This window comes from Pseudorca crassidens, chromosome 7 (assembly GCF_039906515.1).
Source record: "Pseudorca crassidens isolate mPseCra1 chromosome 7, mPseCra1.hap1, whole genome shotgun sequence".
In the NCBI taxonomy this organism is placed as follows: domain Eukaryota; kingdom Metazoa; phylum Chordata; class Mammalia; order Artiodactyla; family Delphinidae; genus Pseudorca; species Pseudorca crassidens.
This window is the reverse complement of record NC_090302.1, coordinates 56,000,800-56,027,051: the sequence shown is the minus strand read 5'-3', so window position 1 is coordinate 56,027,051 and position 26,252 is coordinate 56,000,800. Positions and strand designations below refer to the sequence as shown.

At 38.3% G+C, this 26,252-nt stretch overlaps 1 protein-coding gene across 4 annotated transcripts in view; it reads right to left on the bottom strand.

The window, feature by feature from the left end:
* RIC1 (RIC1 homolog, RAB6A GEF complex partner 1) overlaps positions 1-26,252 on the bottom strand; it is a 136,714-nt gene that overhangs the window by 6,159 nt on the left and 104,303 nt on the right. For all 4 annotated transcript variants that reach the window (XM_067744317.1, XM_067744316.1, XM_067744315.1 and 1 more), the window contains 13 exons: positions 25,323-25,475; positions 23,444-23,647; positions 18,513-18,551; positions 18,081-18,191; positions 17,144-17,233; positions 16,362-16,522; positions 15,240-15,375; positions 10,711-10,827; positions 9,491-10,219; positions 3,582-3,740; positions 3,363-3,499; positions 1,269-1,555; positions 215-406 (listed from right to left, as the gene is read on the bottom strand). In XM_067744317.1, coding sequence (XP_067600418.1) covers positions 215-406; positions 1,269-1,555; positions 3,363-3,499; positions 3,582-3,740; positions 9,491-10,219; positions 10,711-10,827; positions 15,240-15,375; positions 16,362-16,522; positions 17,144-17,233; positions 18,081-18,191; positions 18,513-18,551; positions 23,444-23,647; positions 25,323-25,475 — 2,515 coding nt within the window. The remainder of the gene's footprint in view (positions 1-214; positions 407-1,268; positions 1,556-3,362; positions 3,500-3,581; positions 3,741-9,490; positions 10,220-10,710; positions 10,828-15,239; positions 15,376-16,361; positions 16,523-17,143; positions 17,234-18,080; positions 18,192-18,512; positions 18,552-23,443; positions 23,648-25,322; positions 25,476-26,252) is intronic.

Here is a 26,252-nt window from a genome sequence, read left to right as displayed (position 1 = left end):
TATTTCATTTATCTAAAATAAACATGGCAAAGTATAGTCAAGGCCAATATGGCCTTGTTCTAGTAACTATCCACCTCTCCAGCAGATACAAATGGCTAATCCTCAAGGACATATCTTGAAAGAAAAGAGTGAAGCTCTCTCTCTGAAGTGCTATAGCATATAAACTTTCCTCCACAGGAACTGAAGAGGAGCTAGGGTTTAAAATGATATCTACCTTTATTAGATAAAGGTGAAAGGAAGGCATCTTGCATCTGTGGTCCATGGGATGAGGCTGTGTCTATTTCATGATGCGTGGGGCCAATGTTGCCAAGCCAGCTCCGACTTCGTTGGACATTAGAGATGCCAGCGTCTATCTCAAGGTTCAAAAAAGGGTCAGCTGACTGGGATGTTAACAGCTGCTCTCCCACTGCAAGGTAGATCCAAAAACAAAGAAAAAAATGGGAATTAAAGGTGCACACACTGCCATTTCCAATTCAGTTCTTTCAGCTTCTCTTCCCTCACCAACCCCAAATACTAAAAGTTCAGAGCTAATTACTGTCCCTACACTGCATCATCCATCCACTGAACCAGGGATGTGGGACTGTAACAGAATGGACTGACTATATAACGCCACCCAGCAGTCATCTTATATCATCATGTATCTTACTAGAACTAGGCAAAACTTCATTCTGTTCATCTTTAAATGATTTTCCTTGGTTTTAACATGACATGAAGTTTCCAAATGCCATAATAAAGGTTTTTGTTTGAATTTTCATAAGTGATAATAATTACAACAGTCTTCTTTAAAAGACCTGAACTAAAAAACTTTTTTCTTTTATCAAAATACAGTTTCACTTTGTCCTCTCCTAATTTAGAAGATGGCCCAAGCTCTCAAGATGCATTTTTACCATTTCTCTGGAATGAGTCCTGTCAGATAAGTCACAATTTAGCTTATTTTGAGGTCTGTGATTAATAACTCCTTCCTACAAAAAACAAATGTGGGAGCTTCTATGTTCAGTCAATGCTCAACCTGCTGATCATCTGATACAACAATTGGTTGGATTCATAAATTAGACTTAAAGGTCATAAGACCTAGAGACATATGTTCTACTTTATTTACATCCTGAGTCAAATGGTGGATGTTCCAAGTGATGCACAAAAAGTTAGCTTTTATCTGTTCTGACCTTGGAATGAAAAGACTTCCTTGAATATCAACTAACAGCAAAATGTCTACATATTTGGAGCAAAATACAATCCTCCCTGTACAAGGAACACAAAGCCTACATTACCTGTTCGGTATTTTCCATTTTTGAAAGGAGAACTGAGAGAAGAAGCTGGGATGATGGGAAGTGGCCACAGGAAATCTTTGTGGAGTCTCTTCAGGGCTAACACAAAGTTGTCTACTCGGGCAGCTCGGGTACGTTCCTTGCATAGCCAACTAATTAGTTCAAAGCCCAGCTGGGCTGCAAAGCAGCCGAGATCCTTTAGCCGAACTTCTTCTAAGAGACGCCGGGCATGTCTCCAGAGCATCATATCAATATACATGTTCTCAGCACAGTCACTGTCTTTGCTCCATCTGTAAGTGGGAATACAAGAAAGCTACAGAACAATCTTCACTGGAGGACTTCAAATACTTTTATGAAGTAACACTGAAAACGCTGACAAGGAGGTAAGACATCTAAGATCTAATTCTGATTGAAGCTAAAGTATTAGGGCTTCTCCATGTGATACCACAACCTATTAAACAATACCTCGATCATAGTAGCCTCTTAAAACATATTTGTATAATGAAAATATAGAATAGGAAAGAACAGGAAACTAAGTCAAACCAGGAAGAGGATGGTAGCTGGATAAAGGAAAGAAAGGGAGCAAAAAAATGCTGTATTTGGAAAGACCAATGAAAAGAGGGAAGATCAGATCAAAGGAACTAACGAGAGAGAAGCACAGTGAAATGAAGTCTCTTAATGTGAGTTTTACAGACACATCAAAACGGATTTTTAAAAATTAACTGCTAAATATAGTCTATTGTCCTTTATTCACATGAACTGACATGGTATAACTGGTCTGGTCACTGGGTGACGGGGTGCTTTCAGCAAGAGGCAGTATTGGAGCAGGACTGCCTAGATTCAGATCTTGGCTCTGCCACACATTAGTTGTACAAACATAAAGCAAATTTATTTTTCTGGGCCTCTGTTTTTCACCTGTGTAATGTGGAACAGTATCTACCCAGATGGAGCTGTTGTAAGGACTGAAAGACCTACACATGGAAATGCTTAGAATCATGCCTAGCACATAGTGCGTGCTTAGTATATATTAGCCAGCACTTTTAAATTCAGGGGCATGGCTGAGAAGCTACTGTTTGCCTGGCAATTGTTTACAATCCTCCATGGTTGCATTTAACTTGTTTATAGTCCATGACTGTGTGTGTTTGTGTGTGTGTGTGTGCACACTGGGAATGGGGCTGTATTAATGGCTGTGATAAGAAAAAGCAGTAAAACATCACAATAAAAAATGTTCAATAAGCTCTCACTATGTGTCAGGCACTGTAGTAAGAATACACACAGAACCAAATAACACAGGAAGGAATACAAGGACCTCACAAAACGGAGGAAATTCTATTTTATAATGTTCAGTATGAGTTCATAGTTACCTCTCAGGAGAAATAACCCATCTACGTGTAATGTAGGTTTCAGGCTCCAGGATACACTTCTTTTTGGCTTCCACTGTTTAATGACTTCTCCACTCAAAAGAGTCACAGGAGAGTCAAGTACATGAGAACTAAATTTTACTTTTTGTCAAGAGGTATAGTTGGAAAGAAGGGTAAAACTGCTGACTGTAAGAAGGCTTTTGTTTTGTTTTGTTTTGTTTTTTTTGCGGTACGCGGGCCTCTCACTGTCGTGGCCTCTCCCGTTGCGGAGCACAGGCTCCGGACATGCAGGCTCAGCGGCCACGGCTCACGGGCCTAGCCGCTCCACGGCATGTGGGATCTTCCCGGACCGGGGCACGAACCCGTGTCCCCTGCATCGGCAGGCGGACTCTCAACCACTGCGCCACCAGGGAAGCCCTGTAAGAAGGCTTTTGAATTATCTGCAGATTTATCTGTCTTCCTTTTTATTCTGGTCCTCTATTATCAGAGGTAATTTAAAGTTAGTGGCATTCAGCATGGGCAAACCGAGATCTACTCCAGTACAAAGGGCAGAAACTGTACAAAGAATAAAGAAGTGAACTTTGGAGAAGGAAAAAAGGGAAGCCTTTTGGGAATGTAAAAAGGAATTGCAATTGGATCAAATAGTTGTTTTCCCAAGATGCAATTCTACAAATACCCTGAAATGCAATGTGTCGCAGAATGCCCTAAAACCAGTAACAGCTCTTCATTCTTTTACCTTTTTCCAGAAGGGCCAGACGGCATACTTAGTGTTTTCTGTAAGCTGAATTTACTAGCAGGTACATTTTCAGCTGACTGGGATAAACTGATGCTTCGATTCCTGAAGAACTCAAATCCACCACTTGAACTGGGTTCCTATGATTACACACCGTACAGTTAGAGGAAGATGCCACGTGGGTGTAATGGCCTAGAGAAGCTGTGCAATTCTGCAACTAACCTGAGCTGTAGGTGTGGATGGAGGTGTCTCAGATTCTCCAGAGCCAATGGCTTTAAGAAATCGAATCATGTGTCGACACAGGTCCCACTTGCTTTGTTCCAGGGCTGTGTTGAACAGAAGGGTGGCATGCTGCCTACTTACTGCTGGTACTTCCATGTTCTAGAAAAACAACCAAGGAAGACAAGAATTCCTTTTATACTACAAATGACTTGGGAAGATATAAGCAATTCTTTATCTCCACGGTTCCCTAAACCCAGAGAAGTAATGCAGCTACAACAATGGGAATAGTTTAACAGTAAAATTAAAAGAAGCATTAAAAAGTACCATACAAGGAAAAGTGAGGCAAATACTCTGCTGGTGTAATATAATTTATGATTTCTTGAACTCCCATTATTGCCAGATATCTTACATAAACCTTACATATTCTTTCATTTCTCCTAGTGACTCTCAAAATATGTATTTCATTCTCATTTTACAGATGAGAAAACTGAGTTAAATAACTGTTAAAGATCAACAGAAAAGAATATAAATTTGTCTCCCTGACTCCAAAAAAGCTCAGGTCTATTTCCTGCGACAGAGAGTTTTCTGAAAATGTGACTAAAAAAAATCTTTGCTTTAGGCAATAGTATGTAGTCTTGCTACACAAAGAGCATTCTCTGTAATTTTTTCACAAATTTAAACTTGCTGCTTGCCTTGGCCTTCATGGAAAGGTGCCTAACAGGCAAGTTCAACTGTAATTATTATCTGTCAATCCACAGCAACTTAGGAATTCAGATCAAGTTTCTAATTCCATTGCTTGGGAGATCACTGAAAGTCTAAGGAGTGACCTAAAACAAAACACAGCTGCATTTATTGTTTGTTTTTATGACTGTGTGGCCTTTTAAGAATACCCAAGGAATCACAGAATCTCGGGGCCACTTAGCTTCTGCCTGAATATCCCCTCTGGTTTCAATCAGTTGCCATGAAGCAAATAAACTGACAGGAAAACTGCTTCAGGCAGAATTTCAAACAAGGTCTATGGTTAGCTTCTTTAATCAATGAAAACAACTCTGCAGTAATTTTAAAGAACTTTTAAATGTAACCTATCAAATTCACATCAGACTAATAGGAAAGCAAACTATCAAGCCCTTTTGTCAAATGTATAATGAAACAAATTTTCAGGAGTCTCAAAGAACCCATTATTTTGAGAAAAATTGTGTAATTACTGCGGCAGGTTTGGGTCTTCCCTGCGTGCTATGGGGAGCCTAACGTAAGGTACTCTGTTGTAACCCACATTCTAATCAGAGTCTCCTCAGCAATTCCACACTATAAGGAAAGAGATTATTGTGGAGAGCTCAGACAAACCCACTGATATTCAAAATAATTCTTTATTATTATGTTTCTTACATATTTCAATAATCTTATGTAATATGTGCATATCATTATATGTACTATGATATATAATATGTATATACATATATGTATACATACACTTCTTCAGTATTATTCAAAATAATACTGTAAACTCATTAATTTGTTTTAGGCCTATTTATGGACAAACAGGATTAAAAAAACACAACCCTGCAATGTTACTTTATGATAGTAAAGAAATTTTCTGCCATCATATGGTAAGATTGAGTTCTTCAAAAGGAAAGATAAAAACTGAACAGAGGAGGAGAGGGGGAAGATGGCGAAGAATAAGACACAGAGATCACCTTCTTCCCCACAGATACATCAGAAATACATCTACACGTGGAACAACTCCTACAGAACACCTACTGAACGCTGGCAGAAGACCTCAGACCTCCCAAAAGGCAAGAAACTCCCCCACGTACCTGGGTAGGGCAAAAGAAAAAAGAAAAAACAGAGGCAAAAGAATAGGGACAGGACCTGCACCAGTGGGAGGGAGCTGTGAAGGAGGAAAGGTTTCCACACACTAGGAAGCCCCTTCGCGGGTGGAGACTGCGGGTGGCAAAGTGGGAAGCTTTGGAGCCACGGAGGAGAGCATAGCAACAGGGGTGTGGAGGGCAAAGTGGAGCGATTCCCGCACAGAGGATAGGTGCCGACCGGCACTCACCAGCCTGAGAGGATTGTCTGCTCACCCGCCAGGACGGGCGGGGCTGTGAGCTGAGGCTCGGGCTTCGGAGGTCGGATCCCAGGGAGAGGACTGGGGTTGGCAGCATGAACACAGCCTGAAGGGGGCTAGTGCGCCACGGCTAGCCGGGAGGGAGTCCGGGAAAAAGTCTGGGGCTGCCAAAGAGGAAAAAGATTTTTTCTTCCCTCTGTTTCCTGGTGTGCGAGGAGAGGGGATTAAGAGCGCTGCTTAAAGGAGCTCCAGAGACGGGCGCGAGCCGCGGCTATCAGCCCAGACCGCAGAGATGGGCATGAGACACTAAGGCAGCTGCTGCCGCCACCAAGAAGCCCGTGTGTGAGCACAGGTCACTCTCCACGCCCCCTTCCGGGGAGCCTGTGCAGCCCGCCACTGCCAGGGTCCCGGGATACAGGGAAAACTCCCCCGGGAGAACGCACAGCGCGCCTCAGGCTGGTGCAACGTCACGCCGACCTTTGCCACCGCAGGTTCGCCCTGCACTCTGTGCCCCTCCCTCCCCCCCCCCCCCGGCCTGAGTGAGCCAGAGCCCCCGAAGCAGCTGCTCCTTTAACCCCGTCCTGTCTGAGCGAAGAACAGACGCCCTCCGGTGACCAACACGCAGAGGCGGGTCCAAATCCAAAGTTGAGCCCCGGGAGCTGTGCGAACAAAGAAGAGAAAGGGAAATCTCTCCCAGCAGCTTCAGGGGCAGCAGATTAAATCTCCACAGTCAACGTGATGTACCCTGCATCGGTGGAATACCTGAATAGACAACGAATCATCCCAAATTGAGGAGGTGGACTTTGAGAGCAAGATATATTATTTTTTCCCCTTCTCCTCTTTTTGTGAGTGTGTATGTGTATGCTTCTGTGTGAGATTTTGTCTGTATAGCTTGGCTTTCACCATTTGTCCTAGGGTTCTGTCTGCCCGTTTTTTTTGTTTTCTACTTAAAAAAATTATTTTTCTTAATAATTATTTCAATAACATTTATTTTATCTCACTTTATTTTATTTTATCCTCTTTCTTTCTTTTTTTCTTTCTTTCTTTCTACTTTTTCTCCCTTTTATTCTGAGCCGTGTGGATGAAAGGCTCTTGGTGCTGCAGCCAGGAGTCAGTGCTGTGCCTCTGAGGTGGGAGAGCCAACTTCATGACACTGGTCCACAAGAGACCTCCCAGCTCCATGTAATATCAAACGGCGAAAATCTCCCAAAAATCTCCATCTCAACCCCAACACCCAGCTTCACTCAACGACCAGCAAGCTACAGTGCTGGACACCCTATGCCAAACAACTAGCAAGACAGGAACACAACCCCACCCATTAGCAGAGAGGCTGCCTAAAATCATAATAAGGCCACAGACACCCCAAAACACACCACCAGATGTGGACCTGCCCACCAGAAAGACAAGATCCAGCCTCATCCACCAGAACACAGGCACTAGTCCCCTCCACCAGGAAACCTACACAACCCACTGAACCAACTTTAGCCACTGGGGACAGACACCAAAAACAATGGGAACTACGAACCTGCAGCCTGCAAAAAGATCCTAAACACACTAAGATAAGCAAACTGAGAAGACAGAAGAACACACAGCAGATGAAGGAGCAAGATAAAAACCCACCAGACCTAACAAATGAAGAGGAAACAGGCAGTCTACCTGAAAAAGAATTCAGAATAATGATAGTAAAGATGATCCAAAATCTTGGAAATAGAATAGACAAAATGCAAGAAACATTTAACAAGGACCTAGAAGAACTAAAGATGAAACAAGCAACGATGAGCAACACAATAAATGAAATTAAAAATGCTCTAGAAGGGATCAATAGCAGAATAACTGAGGCAGAAGAATGGATAAGTGACATGGAAGATAAAACAGTGGAAATAACTACTGCAGAGCAGAATAAAGAAAAAAGAATGAAAAGAAATGAGGACAGTCTCAGAGACCTCTGGGACAACATTAAATGAACCAACATTCGAATTATAGGGGTCCCAGAAGAAGAGAAAAAGGGACTGAGAAAATATTTGAAGAGATTATAGTTGAAAACTACCCTAATATGGGAAAGGAAATTGTTAATCAAGTCCGGGAAGCACAGAGAGTCCCATACAGGATAAATCCAAGGAGAAACATGCCAAGACACATATTAATCAAACTGTCAAAAATTAAATACAAAGAAAACATATTAAAAGCAGCAAGGGAAAAACAACAAATAACACACAAGGGAATCCCCATAAGGTTAACAGCTGATCTTTCAGCAGAAACTCTGCAAGCAAGAAGGGACTGTCAGGACATATTTAAAGCGATGAAGGAGAAAAACCTACAACCAAGATTACTCTACCCAGCAAGGATCTCATTCAGATTTGATGGAGAAATTAAAACCTTTACAGACAAGCAAAAGCTGAGAGAGTTCAGCACCACCAAACCAGTTTTACAACAAATGCTAAAGGAACTTCTCTAGGCAAGAAACACAAGAGAAGGAAAAGACCTACAATAACAAACCCAAAACAATTAAGAAAATGGGAATAGGAACATAAATATCGATAATTACCTTAAATGTAAATGGATTAAATGCTCCCACCAACAGACACAGACTGGCTGAATGCATACAAAAACAAGACCCATATATATGCTGTCTACAAGAGACCCACTTCAGACGTAGGGACACATACAGACTGAAAAGTGAGGGGATGGAAAAAGATATTCCATGCAAGTGGAAACCAAAAGAAAGCTGGAGTAGCAATTCTCATATCAGACAAAATAGACTTGAAAATAAAGACTATTGCAAGAGACAAATAAGGACACTATATAATGACCAAGAGATCGATCCAAGAAGAAGATATAACAATTGTAAATGTTTATGCACCCAACATAGGAGCACCTCAATACATAAGGCAAATACTAACAGCCATAAAAGGGGAAATCGACAGTAACACATTCATAGTACGGGACTTTAACACCCCACTTTCACCAATGGACAGATCATCCAAAATGAAAATAAATAAGGAAACACAAGCTTTAAATGATACATTAAACAAGATGGACTTAATTGATATTTATAGGACATTCCATCCAAAAACAACAGAATACACATTTTTCTCAAGTGCTCATGGAACATTCTCCAGGATAGATCATATCTTGGGGCACAAATCAAGCCTTGGTAAATTTAAGAAAATTGAAATTGTATCAAGTACCTTTTCCAACCACAACGCCATGAGACTAGATATCAATTACAGGAAAAGATCTGTAAAAAATACAAACACATGGAGGCTAAATAATACACTACTTAAGAACGAAGTGATCACTGAAGAAATCAAAGAGGAAATCAAAAAATACCTAGAAACAAATGACAACGGAGACACGACGACCCAAAACCTATGGGATGCAGCAAAAGCAGTCCTAAGAGGGAAGTTTATAGCAATACAATCCTACCTTAAGAAACAGGAAACATCTCAAATAAACAACCTAACCTTGCACCTAAAGCAATTAGAGAAAGAAGAACAAAAAAACCCCAAAGTTGGGCTTCCCTCTTGGTGCAGTGGTTGGGAGTCCGCCTGCTGACGCAGGGGACACGGGTTCATGCCCCAGTCCGGGAAGATCCCACATGCCATGGAGCGGCTGGGCCCTTGAGCCATGGCCCCTGAGCCTGTGCATTCGGAGCCTGTCCTCCGCAGCGGGAGAGGCCACAGCAGTGACAGGCCCGCATACCGGAAAAAAAAAAAAGAACAGAAAACATGACTGTAATAGTTCTTTAAACACAATCACAGTGCCAACACAGGACATTTGCCTTCCTTTTCCTCTAGGTTTACGCTCAACAATTCTTATACCTTTGTAAGAAGAGAATTGTTACCTGTAAAATAATAAGGTACGAGGCAGCAGTATCCAAATCCTGAGCCATCAAACATTCCTCAAACAAGTCCTTGGGGTTTCCAACGGCTGCAAAAAGGTAATTCCACAGGGCATATTCAGTCTTCCTGGCACAATGAACAACTGTCTGCAGGAAGAGTGGGAACTCGGTGATAAATTTTGCCACAGTGGGAAGCAGAGGGTCGGGAATGGGCTCCCGTGAGGTAGCTTCTTCTTCCAGCACTTCATGGAGCATGAGCTCCAGCACGTGAGGAAAGTAAGGTAACGCGGCACAGGACTGGGCTAAGAGCAAGGCTTGTTCCCCAAGGTTCCTCACCAGCAGCTGACGTAGAATGTGGTGGAGGTAGATCTGAGAGGTTCTCTCCACAACACAGAAAGGGAAGAGCACCTCCAGCTGTTCCCTAGCACTGTTCCGAGTATACAAGGAATCATACAGTACAGTGTCATTGACAGCACCAAGGACTAATGCATCTTCAAACAGAACAGCCAGGGGGTAGATATTTATGTGGAAAGGCAGCATGATCCGCTGGGACAAGAAGGAATGGGGCTTACGGTGATCCCTAGGGAAGAGAGGGAGCCAGACTTTCATCCCTGAACCTCCACAGCTCAGCCAGAGGGCCTCCAAAAGGTGACGCTTTTGTTTATTTGCTCGACACGTGGTCCAGACATTTTCAACAGACTGGGCTAGTACAACAGGAGGACAGAATGGCAGCTGGAGAACGAGAGACAGAAATCAGTTTTTCCCCTATTAAATTTGCAGATTCCTAAGTTTTCCTAGGTACTAGTTTCCCAAATCTTTCAAAATGACAGTATAAATTTTGGGGAAAATTAGGGGAATTTATTTAGAGTCAGAGTTAATAACAGTACCCTGACTTTCAAAGTATGTGTATTTAAATCTAAAAAAACCCCAAAAGAACACCCCCCCACCCCAAGGAACTTCACCAATTTATCCTGTTTTCCCATTAGAATTTGTAAATAATAATGCCTAAGCAGTAACATCCGGCATACAGAGCATTTTATTATCATTTTAGGATCTCATCTTCCACTCTTCACAAACAGTCTTGTACCCAGAGGCTTAAAACTTATTTTATGTACTTACTCACTTTCCAAATCACAAGATAATACTCTCCTCTTAAATTCTTTTATTCCTTCATCCTCCTCCCATACATTCTTAACGTTTTAAATGACTTGCACTTTACTCACAAGTTTCCTTTGGTTAGTGTTACTGTCCTTCTCCCGGATCTGAGGGCCTGATCTGTCCCTCTGCATCATGATGAGCTGTCCTGCAAGATTTAGCATAATGCTCTCTGCATCACGAGCCTGAAAGAAAAATAAATTGTATTTATAAAAATTAATAGGTATGTTTTCAGCATTTCCCCCGCCAATGCATAAGGTTTACAGTTTAAGCAAACAACAATATTGAGTGTGTACTATGTACAGTCATTCTGCTAGGCTCTGTGGAAGTACAACGAGCTGTCTGGCTAGGGTAGAACAAGCTTAACACAATGTAATTAATGAACAATGCAAGTGAACATAAAATTGAGGGCAGAGCTGAATTATCCTGGAAAAACTAAAAGACCTTCAGAAGTTCATAAAAATGAGACATCGCTTCAGTGACCTGGCCGGCACAGCTAGACAGGGCTTAAAGGATGAGGTGGGACTTGAAAGGTGAGGTTAACCTACACGGGTGGGAGAAAAAGCGTTGGTACTTTAGTTGAAGAATGCAATATAAATGACACAGAGGTAGGATAAAATAGTTCTACTGGGAAAGTGAGAACAATCTGGCTAAATTAGGGATGTTATGAGAAAAAATGCTGATGGTAACAGACCTTCAAAGAGGGCTTGGAAAGTCAGGTAAAAATATAGCAGGAAAAAAGCCACCATGTATGGTCCTTGAATAAGGGAGTTATTAAAAATTCTGAGTTATTCAGGATGGATTACTGAGGAGAGGAAGATATCATGGGTGGTGACTTCAAGAATGAAGGAAATAGTCTGCCTTTTTATTAAGGAAAATTTCAATCAAACCCCAAAGTAGAGAACCTAGTATAATGATTTTCACTGAACCCTATCACCCAGCTTTAAGTTTCAGGAGCACTGTTTTAAAATGAATCTCAGACATCAAGTCATTTTCACTTGTAAAGAGGAAAAAGCATTTTGATTAAAACAAAACAAAACAAAAACTTACTTGTATTCTAGACATGAAGGGTAGGAAAAGAAAGCTGAATCAAAGATGATTTCAGGGAACTGAATCTTGGCGAGATGCTAGAGAAGTTGCAGTTGTCACTGATACAAGTTAGGAGGAGAAAATAGTTTAGGGAAGGGAAACTGAAGAGTTTCCTTCTATTGCCCATTATAAATTAGAAAGAATCTTAAGACTTTCAAGTAAAAACGTTGTGAGAGATGACTTAACTGGAGATGAATACCAGAATCATAACCATAAAGGCAAACCTGGTAAGCTGAAGGAAACAGATGAGTTTTCTGAGGCAAAGTATATGGGAGGCAAAAGAGCAGAGGGCCACTGTCTAAGCTTTTGAAGGCAAGAAGAGAAATCAAGCATGATGTCACAGACTAGAGAAGGAAAGAGTTTTAAGAAGGAAAGGATGATTATTCAGAAGACATGGATTATGTCCCAGCTTTGACTCTTGCTGGCTGGATGAATTTAAGCTGCCGATATCATTTAGGGTTTGGTAAAGAAAACAACGTCACCCTATGTATTCTACTTGCAAAAAATATTCAGATACATGAAATGCTCTTTTGCACTGCTCTAAGACACAAGGGATTGTGTATAAAGAAATGGCAAAAGGGTACAGAATACTCACAGGCTTTGTTATTCTTTTTTGCTTTAGATCATATCCAGGTAGGTAGTAAGCATGATATGAACTGCTGTTAATTTACAAAGTAGGAATTTAAAAAATAACCCTACAAAATCTCCAAGCAACTGTCACAAAACTCAAGAATTTTATTTGGAAAGAAATCTTCATTTCCCCACTTAGCACATAATGACATGAAAACTAAAAATTGAACATCTGTCCTAACACACGAGAAAAAGCAAATAACTTGGAGGTAAGAGAAGGAAAAATGGAATTTAAAAGCTATGTGGGAATTATAAGCGCTAGAGAGTAGAGGAAAATGAATATGCAATGCCAAGAATCAAACAATATGACTGCTTGGGGACTGGCATAGGGACAAACTCCTCAAACACTTCAAAAGACCTAAAAAGCATTTACTGAAGTTCACTAAAATCTGATTAATGTTCATAATGACCACTTTTAAGTTTTAAGATGGTAAATTCACCACTACATTTTATACTACTTCATTTTTTAAAAAAGCAAAATTCTTTTTTTTCCTTCAGCTCTACATGCAGTCAACATTTTCTACTGATAATATTACAATACGTAAGAACCGGTGACCACGACAGCCCTCTCAGGCAACTTTAATGAACTTTTCAGAAACTGACTGTAACATACAAGCAGGGACTACATGTATCCTCAAAATCCTATATTTGAAGGAACCCAACATACCATCTCTTACCCTGAAAAATCCCTGGTAGATAATTTTCATTGGAAGCTTCAGAGACAAGGTGCTCACCTCTCTCCTGAGTGAAGGCCACCTTACTGTTGAACAGTTCTTACTGCTAGTTTTTTGTTGTTAAATCAAGACTTGCTTTGCTTTAAATCTTGGTCTTCCCTCTGTGCAAGATGTAATCAGTCTATTTCCTATTGTATTTCAACTTACTTCTTAATGTGCTCTTTATCAAGTTAAGTATCTCCTCTTTGTAAAGGGCCCTCTTAAAATGGGGCACCCAGTATTACTGATGCCACTGATTGCCTAATAGTAGTATCTAGGATATACAAGGAGTCCTTTTTTTTCTAATATGACAACTTCAAACATGATCAAAAGTATGTAAAATGTACAATGAACAGCGCCCCCTTATTCCCATCATCCAGATTCACAACTATCAAGGTTTGCTCCACCTATCCCTCTTTTCTTTTTACTTATTTTGCCAAAGCATTTTAAAAGATACCATGCCATTTTACCCCTATACATTTAATAGGCATCTCTAAAATATATGGATATTTGCTTATATAATCACAACGCCAATATCACATCTAAATGTAATAAAACTTACAACTATTCCTTAGTTCACATTTAAATACTGCAAATTGTTTCAACAGTGTCTTTCTATATATAGCCTATTTGAATCAAGATACAAATGAACTTACGCATGCATTTTGTTGTTATAGCTCGAAAGTCTTATTTAGAAGAATCTTTTCTTTTTTCCCCCACATTATTGACCTGCAGCTTTCCTATAAAATATTATTAAACTAAACCTCTTTCTCTGTATTTTCTGTGAATAGAAGATGACTCTAGAAGCTTGATTCAGATCAGGCTCAATGTTTTTGCTAGTAATTCTTCACGTGAACTTCAGGTTGCTTCACCCCAGGAAGCATGCCACATCTGGTTCTCCCACTTTTAGTGATGCTAAAATTGATTAATAAGGCTTGGGCATGACAACTTGATACCTTCATTGTAAACTTCCCATCAACCTTTCATTGGTTTCATCCAATGATCACTGCCTGAATCACTCATTTCTTCACGGGCTGCAAAATCGTGATTCTTAAATTCTTACATTCCTTCCGTATCTTTTAGCTAGAGTTCTTCTGTAAAAGATAACTTCCCCTTATCAACTAGAACTATCTTGTTACATGAAATAGAGTTTGCAGAGAAAAATGGGACCTGTATTTTACAGGCACTCAGTGGAAGTGCCTTAATAGGAAGTAAAAGACAGACTGGGCAGACAGGGATGACAAATAAATCCGCACAGAACTTTCCTTTGAAAATGGGTTCCACATTGACATGAAGTTTGGAAACCAGTGGTATAATGGAAGGCAGCTTGGAATAGAAAGTTATAATACCTGGGTCCTGGTGACACTGCTACCTACACAGCTACTTTAACCAGAAGCTATGGGATTATCCCTTCTCTTTGTTCATAATTAACTAATCATGGAGTCCTCTATATGTCATATTCCTTCCACTTCTTTCCATCTTCTTTTCCCTACCCAAGTTTGGGCCACAGACACCATTCACCTAGATCATTACAATGGCCTTTCAGCTGCTCTCCCTACATCCAGTGGTGTCCCACTCTGTTTCATTTTCCTCCTTTGTAATGTTTTCTCTAACATTATAAAGCTTAGATCTAATAACATCCAGCTTAAAACACTTTAGACTTTAAGACAAACTCCAAAGTCCGTATTATCAATAAGACTCTCATCCTCTCATACTCTATGTTCCAGTCACTCTGAAATTACTTCCAATTCCCTGAAGGTGTCATGTTCTCTCTTATCTATGGGCCTTTGAATACCGTTCCCTCTGCCTGAAATTCCCCTTCTTTACTTAGATAACTGCCACTTGTTCTTCAGGTTTCAATTTAAATGATCTAGAAATCTTCTGTGATTGCTTAGACTACTCCAGGTTTTTGTTATACACAGTAAGCCATATTACTTTTTGGTATACACATCACAATTGTAATTAATTATGTATGTAATTATTTCTTTATAGTATGAGCAGAAACCATGTTTGTTTAGTTTGCCACTGTAACCCAGCAGCTTCATGCAAGGCAAATTCTAGACATTTAGTATGTATTTGCTGAACAATTAATAGTTCCTAAAATCAAATTAAAACACAAAAAACTGAAATGAAAACTCTAAAGAGCTCTGATAATAGAATGGTACCTGCTGTGGCATTTTCAAGGTGATTCCATTCTCTGTACTCACTGATGTCAGAGTGACAGATACTACCAGGAAAGGGTGGGGAATGTAGCGTGACATGGAGACTTCCTGAAGAACTTGAATACCAGCAGTATTTGGACTGCAAAAAAGAGAAAGAAACCCATACACCTCAACAACAATGCTAATGAGGTTTTTTCCTTTTCCACTACTAATAGTATGAGATTTTATGTTTATGGGCCCAAATGCCTTCTACCTATCATTTTCTCCTCCCCAAGTATCCTTTAAACAGCAGACCAACAAGGTTGTGGCACCCAAGAACACATCTGGAAATGAGGGAGGGAAAAAAAGGGAGTAAGATGTAGAAAGGAAGAAATAAACTGGGAAGAAGCTATAGAAATAGCTTAGTCAGTTGAGAAATAGTTGGTTGAGAAAGACATGCGTTCCGAGGCTAGTAGATTTGTTAATTTTTATTTTTATATTACTCCTCAATTATAAGCTACTTCAGCAAATATGCACTTCATAGCTGTTTAAAAAAAGAAACAAAAACCATTTGAGAACAAAATAAAACTCAAGAAGAATGGTCTAAATGCCGCAAGCCAGCCAGATGCCAAGAATATAGGCAACACGCAGCTCCAACAGGTCTGACAGTTTTTCCTTTCCAGAAAGGAAAAACTTTTTCCTTTCCTTTCCTTTCCAGACTACAGCCATCTAGCTCAGTTAAAATATTAATGAGTCTTCTAAGGTCATGCTTCCTAAGGCCTTAAAGCTGTAAACTCCTACAAATTTCCCCAAGTTTCTAGAACACCAGGATAGTTAGTAACCACTTGTTTTCAAGATTGTGAAAAAAAAATTAGTATTTAAAGCTTTACCCCATCCCAAACTAGATTTTTCTCAAATGAGTCCAGTAAGATTAGCTGAAGAACTTGGTACAGGCTCTTTAATTATTTTGGTAGCTAAAAAATAACTACTATATGAATATCACTAATTAAAATTCCTTGCTTTTTTAACTCCTAAAACAAAGGAAACTAAATATAAAATTAGAATAACTGTTTTGAGAAATAAAAACTACAGAGGAAACATGATAAATAGGAGCAAAAAGTGACCTGTCATACGTTATATACTTACCCATCAGATTTCCTTTCAATACTGTAAAGGCATATTGAACAGTCTGCTCTAAATACTATTACCATGTCCCGGAAGACACTAAGCAGTAATGTTTCTGCTTGTGTTTTGGTGACATGAGCAAAAGCATTGTCCAGATTTGACGTTCTCAAGTATACTCTGAGCTATAGAAAACAAAAATAAAGAAAACTGTAAAAACAAGATACCTACCATGGATGACTAAATACCTTAGACATGCTGTTTTATTATCTACTGACTTTTTCAAGTAAGAGGAGTTAAAGACTAATCTGAGCATTAATAAAAAATGGATGTTTATATTTTGACAGGGTAGGCTCATTCTACAAATAACTAAAAGATGAAGTGATCAAAACTGTGATGTACTCTTACGAGATACTCCTTTTAGACCTGCGCATTTAGACCTGATACAGGGAGATCAGTAGTTTCTCAAAAAATAAATATAGAAATAAGTAAGTTAATAAATCTCTAAGGACAGCTATCTTTATAAACTTCTCAACTTTTAACTATTTTTTATTATTTACAAACTTTATAGAGAATGTCTAATGGCTAAAATCCTTAGAAAAAGTTATCACAGAAATCCTGATTATCCCTTTAAATTTTTAAGTAACCTGAAATGAAAATCCCATTTGTTAAAAATGCCAAATTCTTGATTAAAAAGTAAAACGTTTTGTTCATTTTCAATAGGTTATTTTTATATAAAAACCAAACTGTGCTTAATATCTTTAAAATGGAAAAATCTTGTTATTTCTGAGAAAACAAAAACATACCTCCTCTTGATGATCACTTATGTTATAGCATGCAAGGACAATAAAATCATTCCACCAGGCTAAGCCACCTGTCACAATCATATTTTGCTCCTTAAAAGAAAATATAAAAAACATATTTACATTTATTCCTGCCAGTAACAGACTTGTAAAATATTCCTAATCAGACAATGAAAGCTCTAATTATTTCTGCTCTACTCTCTTCCCGCCCCCCTCAACAATAAGTATTACTCTAGGGCCTTTATTAATAATGATTCACATCCTACTTTGAAAGAAATAAATATTTCTGTAAGACATAAAATACATCATTCAAAATAACTGGGTACCATGTAGCATCATTATTCCACATTCAACAGACCTTGGTTTAAATTCTGGGTTTATCATTTATCAGCTGCTTGACTCTGAATCCTAGTTTCTCTTTTATAAAATGGTGAGTAACAATAGTGCTCTCATTGGGTTGTTATGAAGAACAATGAGATAACATATGTGGAAGTGCCTGGTACACGGTAGGCACCTATTAAATGTTAACTTCCTTCTTTTCCTCCTATTTGATTCTTGCAAAATCCAACTGCATATGTTTGTATGCTACCCAAATATTTATGTCATACACAGACAAGCAGGAAATGATCTCAAATTTTGTGGAGATTTATTCCGATCATATCTGATGAACTCTACCTGGAATGTAAGAGTAAATCCTCAAGTTACAGGATTATAGTGTCTGATCTTAACAAGAATTAAAAACAAACCAACTATCTCAATACAAAATCTTTTATCAAATATCAAGTACTTCATCAGAACTGACCCTTAGTATAATCCAGTGTCACTTTTTAATATTTGATTTTACTTTTTAATAAGTAAACAGTGGTTTACTTTATACTTATTTCATATTGTAGTTCTCTCATACTTTGAGAAATAGGTTTTTAATTTCAAAAAGACTAACCTGGGTAATGTTTCCAAAAAGCTTCCATTTTTTGGTGAGTAAAGAGTAATGTGCAAAACCAAACTTGCCAACCACAGCAATATTCTGTCCAAGCTTATCAATAGCTGAAAACTGATTAAAAAAAAAAAATTAAGAGCGCTTCCTTGAGTTTTTTAATTAGGCGTAAAGAGCTGAGGATTATGTCAGGCAAGCAGACTATTAATAAACATTTGCTAAGAGAATTAAATGTACAATGCTAAATTCAAAAATCTTAACATTTATACATGTTACATTTGACCAAATTATAGAGTTACACTAACAATGTACAAGGAAGCAAGTACTGAAATTTTACTTTTATCAGTGCACCCACTGAAAGGCTCAATTCCCAGAATACCTCTTGCAGCAAATGCTATCCAATGAAAGTTAACACCAACAAAGTAACAAATAACTCACCCGTATAGGCCAATTGCTCTCTAGATAGGTGCTGGAAATCTATAGAAAATAACACATCAGTTTGGTAAGACTTCTGAAATATATTTTAAAGTAAAGCAAGTAAAAGCATTAACATCATGAGATTAATTTTCTTGTAATGTTTAACGTGCTCCCAAATAGGGCTTCCCTGGTGGCGCAGTGGTTAAGAATCTGCCTGCCAATGCAGGGGACACAGGTTTGAGCCCTGGTCTGGGAAGATCCCACATGCCGCGGAACAACTAAGCCTGTGCGCCACAACTACTGAACCTGTGCTCTAGAGCCTGCGAGCCACAACTACTGAGCCCACGTGCTGCAATTACTGAAGACCGCGCGCCTAGAGCCCGTGCTCCACAACAAGAGAAGTCACCGCAATGAGAAGCCTGCGTACCGCAACAAAGAGTAGCCCCCACTCACTGCAACTAGAGAAAGCCCGCAAGCAGCAACGAAGACCCAACACAGCCAAAAATAAAATAAATTGTTTTTTAAAAAGTGCTCCCAAATAATGAGTATTACACTAGCAGCCAATATTTCACAACTCCTGTCGTAACCATTTCATTATATGTTTCTAGACATCAGGCTTTCCTCTTTTTTCTCTACACTGTTTTTATTTGATTTAAATTAAATATTGAACACTCAATAAATACAGAATGACAAAAGATATTTAGAGAAGCATCTACTAAGGCAGCCAAGAATTGTGTAGATGGAACAGTTTGGGTCCGCTGATATGAACCATCCCAAAAAACCCTTATCTAATAAAATCAGAGCCTCAGCAAAAGTTTTGTTTATGTTTTTTTAGTAGAACTCTCTTTTATTATTTTTACATTTTCTAATAAAAAAGCAATGCATGCTTATAAAATTTAAACAGTATAAAAGTACACAAAATACAAAGTGAAATTCTTCTGTTATATCATTGCTATCTCTAAACAAACAGCCATATATATATAAAAGTGTGTATAAGCTACTGCTTTTTACTGGGGCGTTCAACTTATTCACCTACAAGTACTTTTAATATATTACAGATATTAACTCTTTATCTGCAACATAAGCAATAAATATATCTTTCCATGTCGTCTGTCTTACATCTTTGTACACAGTGTCTTTGTGTCACTCTGAGAATTTTAAACTTAAAAAATCCTCTGTGAGGTATCAATGTAGCTTAAGTCTAGCTTTACTGAGACTGTGATCTATTAGCCTGCTGAGTAAATAGTTTTCATGAGCACATGGTGAATGCAATGTGAAAATTAACAGAACAACAGAATAAAGGAAAAATCTTCTGTTCCTGGAATAAGAGAACCTTCAATTTAATTTAGTTTCCGTTTACTCAAAGAAAAATGATTACGTATTTAAAAAGAGAAAGTCAAATTAAAAAGCCAAGTAAATGCAATCAAATCCAATAAGATTCTTTGTGTAATGTGAAGACAAAGCAAAAATCAAGTGAAAACATCTGTATTAACCTTGATAAAATTTATTTATAAAACTATTTTTGTTAGACTTCACTTATTATCCAGTAAGTCAACCTAAAATCTAAGTAAATTAACAGCTTTTAGTACATTAGGAAGTTCTTAACCCCAGTGCTGGTTTGTGGAAGCCTACCTTACAGAATTAAAAATAACTGTGTCAGGATAGATACGCTTGAAGAATGCTTAACTTGTATCTTAACAGATATGCTGTACTATTCAGGCCAACCAGTAAAATTTACTATGATGGGTGGAATTAGTTCAGAATAATGATAATCTGAGGTAATGATCAGGTGGCGAAGTAAAATTTGAAAGTAGTTTTGTAGGACACTGTAAGTGAAATTCTTTTTTTGGATGAAGAAAATAAAAATAGTCACTTCAAGAAGGATGTTCCTGGAGCACAACTGAGCTAGCCATCCATGACACTAAACACCCCGCCCCCGACTTTCCCCAAACCTTAGTGTTTCATAAGTATTTGTGAGATGTGTGGGCAGGTAAAGTGGGAAGTGAGATCTCACTGCCAAAGTGGACTCCAACATGAAGAGTTTCTAATCATGGGAACCAAGGTTAACTTATCATACGATCACATTCTGATGACTATCTCTAGGAGAAAACAAATTCTTTTACCCTCCAAAAGTATATGAGATGCCACAAATGGTTTACTTTCAAAACTTAAAATGAAGCTTTATTTCTCATATGGTTTTGTGTCTTGAAGATGCTATGAAATAAGAACAAAAACTTGGTTTTGCCCCAGGAGATGTATATGTTACCTGAACTTTGAGTTCCACTCCTAATACTGAGAACAGGAAATGGCAGAAGTAAGAAAAGAGGTGGCTAATGAATAATGAAGAAACTCAGGTTAGGAATGCATAGTCAGGGCACAAAAGTCATGTCATACCACTGGGAAACTCAGTGCTAAGGTACAGAATCTCTACTCTGAACATCTTAGGATTTTTCAGTCTCTTGGAGAACCTAAATCTACCTTTTTTCCCTTGAAGTCATTCTGCTAAAACCATGTCTCCTACCTAGCCTACTTTCTTCTGTAACTGGTGAGACTGTGAGGGCCATCACCCTAGGAGATATGATCTGTGCCAAATACCCAGAACATATGATACACGTTGTAGGAATGAGAGCAAATCATTTATAAATGAAATAGCCTTTACAATCCTCTTTGTTGACCTCTCTAACATAGTGCCTGATACATTACCCTGCTTCCGACAAGTATGTATTTGTGTTATTTTTGTTAAAGGAGAAAACATGGTTAACACAGAATCTTCTGACCAGGAAACTAACGAGTGTAAGGTAGAAGGCTTAAACAAACAAAAAAAATCCAGTAGTCTAGATGAGGAACAGACAGAGCAGAATTAGTTGGAGCTCATGTGATGAACTCTAAGCTGTACAAGAAGCATACAAAGTATAAACCACACAAACAAAGCCATTGTGATGGAGGATGCGGGCACTTATCCTAGACAAGAGCATATGTTGAAGGGGGAATTAAACAGGCACCCACATTTCTTCAGGGAATACTTACTAATGGCTAAAATGTCTGGAAGTTAAAAGCATTAACATTATATGGACACTGTAAACCACACTACCAAACGAACACCACCACAATGCTGCACTGACTCTTGTGGCTGGAGTGCCAGCAAACAAAGCATAGGGCAACTCCAAGTAAAAAGAATGTCAAATAGGCACATTCTCAGTTTTAGATCAAGGTCAGCAGTATATTATATGCTTCAACATTTAGTACCTAGGTTTTAAAACAGGTTTGATTATTACTTTAATTTATATCATGGTAAGGATAGAGTCTGCCACTATTCTGCTGTGTGACCTTGGGCAAGTCACCTAACTTCCCTGAGCCTCAATTTCCTCATGTATAAAACCTAGTTGGACTACATGATTGCTAAGGTCCTTCCAGCTCTAAAAATTCTATGAGTCCATTATAACTTAATTTGGGGGGAGTACAACTCTAGCATTATTTTTATTAGTTTTAAGGAAACTGAAAAAATTACGTAAAGCTAGACTTAAACAAGTTTATCTTTCTAAATATTTTAGATACCTAAAGAACAGGATGACAGAAGAATCTTGCTAGTATCTACTTTGCCTGAAGTTGTAAAATCAGTGTTATATGCTTCTAATATGGGATACTTTATAGATGGCTATGAATCACAGAATCACTGAATTTTTGAGCTGGAAGGAAATTCAATTTTTGTTATTGCCTGATGGATTTTTGAGTTCCAGACCTACCTTCTTTGATCCTCTGCTCTACTTGGCTCTCTGGCAACACAGACCTGGCTAGGCAGAACTGGCATTGATGCTAGGTCAGTGTAGAATGAATAGTTCAAAGTATGGGGAAATGAAAATAGCAGAGAAATGGCTATAGGAGAGAAGGGAGCAGTGGAAAATTTTAGTCAAGGAAGTAGCTGATGCAGTTTTATTTAATAACTGTTACTAATTATAAAATGGTATGCACATTGTTTTGATTTTATGAATTTCTTAATGTAAGTTAAATACATTTTCTTTTAGTGTATACCACATGTCAATGTAGGAGATATTCCTCCTTCAATTTTTCACACAATGACCATTCTTATGTCTCTCATTATCTCCTCTCAAAGTCAACCGAAAATAACATGGGAGCTGAAGTAAGCTAGTAAGGTAAAAGTACAGAATGTAGAAGTAAGACAAAGAATTGTGGAAATAGAAAATGACTAAAAGAAACTAATCCAAGAGTAGGCTCTGATGTACCTAAGACACTCTGGCATGAAAAGTGGGAAGAAAACACTCAGGACTTTGAAATGTGTGTGAAAGTTTCTTTCAAGAAACTTCAATTTACTGATTTACCCAAATTAATTTTATTTGGTATCGAAACTCAGAATTAATTTCTATATTAAATGTCAATGTATCAGAATTACTAAAAGAAACTGCTAATTTAATAATAATCTGGTACAAGATTGAGTAATAATAAAATTATTAACACTAAGGTTCTAGACTAATCAGAAGTCTGCAATTTGGGTCCAAAGTCAGGCAATTAACCTCAATGTGTCCCCATTAGGACTACAAGGTCAGCTGCACAAGGTACTAATCAATATTGTCACTTTTCATTAAATTACTACATTTAGCCTATGCAAATCCAGAGCTAAATTTATACCAAAAATAGGCTGGAAGTAAAATAAACAGTCTTGCACAATAAGAGGACAAAGCATAAACTTCTAGTTTTTTTTAACTATTCACTTACTGATGGACTTAAAGCAGGTGGGCATACAATCTACATCAGGTGGAAAGAAAGGAGAAGACAAGAGGACAAGAGCACAGAACAGCAGAAGAGAGACATGACAGTCAAAAAGTTTACAAACTTTCTCAGTTTTCTAAAGCAACAAATGAAATACTTAAATATGTGCTTCAGGGTGCTATCTTACCAAGGACTAAGTCCACAGTCAACAGCATCTGAAGACTTACCTGCACTACATGCCAATGCCGATGACCAAGTAAAGTGCTTAAACTCTGAGACTCTAAACTGCCATCTGCAAACGGGCTCTTTTCCTGACTGGGCTTATGATCAGAGTGTGCCGAAGTACTCCTGGGATTCTGGGTTTGTGAGGCCTCTCCACAGTTCAAGTACAATCGATCTTCCCCCTGAAGCAACACTTGCTCTTGGTTACTCTAGATGAGGGAAAAAGGAAGCAGAGGGGAGGGAAGCAAATAAAAACAAGTTAGTATAAGGTAGGGGAAAGTAAGTAATACATTAATTTACTTTTATTGTTGGAAATGTACCACACATCTCAATGCTGATTTTCCTCACAGAGGACAAGACTACCTAATAATCTCACACACTGTTATATTTAACAGACAACATTTTAATGATTACTTCCCAGTGTAAATAAAATCTTTGTTAAAGTCTGTTTTATCATACAGATTCCAAAACATGCCCAGGGCAGTGCTATGAGAGATTTTCCACCTGAAAACTGAATAAGACTATTCAATGTCTACAGTTTACAAACTAGTTTCATATAAGATACCTCATGAATGGTAGTAAGAAAACATGTCTGGTCAAACTGTTTGTGTGTATACGCTCATCCGTGTGCCCACGTGGTAAGAAGAGGGAGTGGATTACGAACAGGGATAACTGGATACAGGAGGATCTTTTAAATCATGGGGAGGAGGAAGAGTAGCCTACATCTGTGGTCCTGGTTCAGAACAATTCAATAATTGCTTGGTGACAGCCTGGTTAGTACCAAGGAGTGTACCAGGTTCTGAGGATGTTTAGACAAAAATATAGTTTCAACTCTCTGTGATTATGCCCTGGTTTTTAATTAAAGGCGAGTGTTTTCAAATGTGGGCAGATTATTCACTCACTCTTTAAATTAGATCAGCACTCCAGCCACTCACCTTCCCATTGTAGTCCAAATGTTGTCTTGATATAAAACTCGGAGTGCTTTTAAATTATTTATTTGGGATGTGCAAGCAGAGGAGAAATCCTCTACTCTTGTTTTTCTTATTATTCAGCTATAGTAATGAGGTCTGAGATCCAGGGTATTTTCATTCTTCCTCAATGTGTTATAAATTTTAATTAGAAATTGGTTGCACCAAATATTTAAAAACCCATTGGTGGTAGATACTAAGATATGCACCCCTATCATATAACATATCACTGTTACTATATATCAACAATATATCATATTAATATCTTATTTCAGACTGATAAAACATGAGTTTATGTTATAATTTGGGGCAGTGTTTCCCAAAGCAGGATTCTAGGCTTATTTTCTTCTAGGCATTCCTTAAAAATTCATAGTTAAATAAGCTTGGGAAACAATGCTTTTTATATACCAACTCCTGGACTTTCATGATGCACATCAGCATATTAAAGACTCGAGTCCTATGTTAAAGAAATCTCTACAGCTTTGTTTAACTCCTTTATTTCACACTTAAGAGACAACAGAAATTCTTCTTGTCCTACGTAATTGCTCTTGATATTTCTCACAAGTAGTGCCTGGTGGAACATACTTTGAGAAATGCTATTCAGACAAAGACTAAATTTTATTCAGGTTACTCAAATGAATCTGTAAACACTGCTTTTCCTCAAATTGCTTGTGATCCTATTAAAAAAAGAAAAAAAAAAGCATGGGACTCCCCCGGCGGTCCAGTGGTTAAGACTCCACGCTCCCACTGCAGGGGGCGCAGGTTCAATTCCTAGTTGGGGAACTAAGATCCTGCATGCCACAAGGCCAAAAAAAAGCAAAACCTGCTCAGAAATAAAATTGTCATAAGGAAGAGTCATATTCAAATATGAAAGCCACTAAAAAAAACTAATGGAGTTTTAATTAAATAAACTTACCATACAAGGGTTTACGGTGAGTGCACTCTTGAGAAACTGAAACAGTAGAATGCTAGGCTGTTTAACTATGCTCTTGGAGTCAGACTCATTTTCAGTATTTTGAGAATCAAATCCACTGATTACCCATAGGTGATAGCCTTCGGCACCCCAGCTCTTGGAGAGAGGAGGGGGAAAGAAGAAGGGAGTCAGGGAAAGAAAATCAAAGCAATAAAAAGTTTGTTATTTTTTCCCGGTTTGAAATATTCAAATTCTGAAATAACCAACAACAGCATTATTAATGACTTCTGAAGGCTGGAGAAACCATGACAAACAACACAGACAAGAATTATACCTACATCTACTACATCTTAGATCTCCAGCAGAAACCATCACTGCTCTCCACTTAGAAGAGTGAAAACACTACACACCAATCTTAGCTCCAAAACCTAAGAAATGCCTACTGCTCTCTGTAACTTCACCATTAATTTAACTGCCTCTCAAATACAAAGAAATTCCTTACAGAGAGAAGACCCATGTTACATAGCTGAAGCTTTACAAAGAAGCACCCAAACAGATGCAGTTTTGTACAGAACAAAGAACACTGGATTGGAGGCTATGAGACTAGGGTTTTGCACTCCAGCTTGGCTACCATTTTGTTGTACAACCTTGGCCAAGCTGTTTGGTTTCTTGGGGTATAAGTTTCTTCCTCTGTAAAATGAGAGGGTTCAAATAAATTCTCCAGGCCCAGTTTATTTTAATATTCTATTAACGAGATTCCATGAGAGTTAAAAAAAAAAAATTTTTTTTTAACATTAGTAATTCCCAATCTGCAAGGCCAAGAAAATACTAATGCGGGGAGAAGAGGTCCATGAATTGTTCCAAAATTTCAGAAGTTGAATAGAACTTTTGCTTTCCCATGAAAAGTTTTGGTTGCATAAGTTAACTAAAATG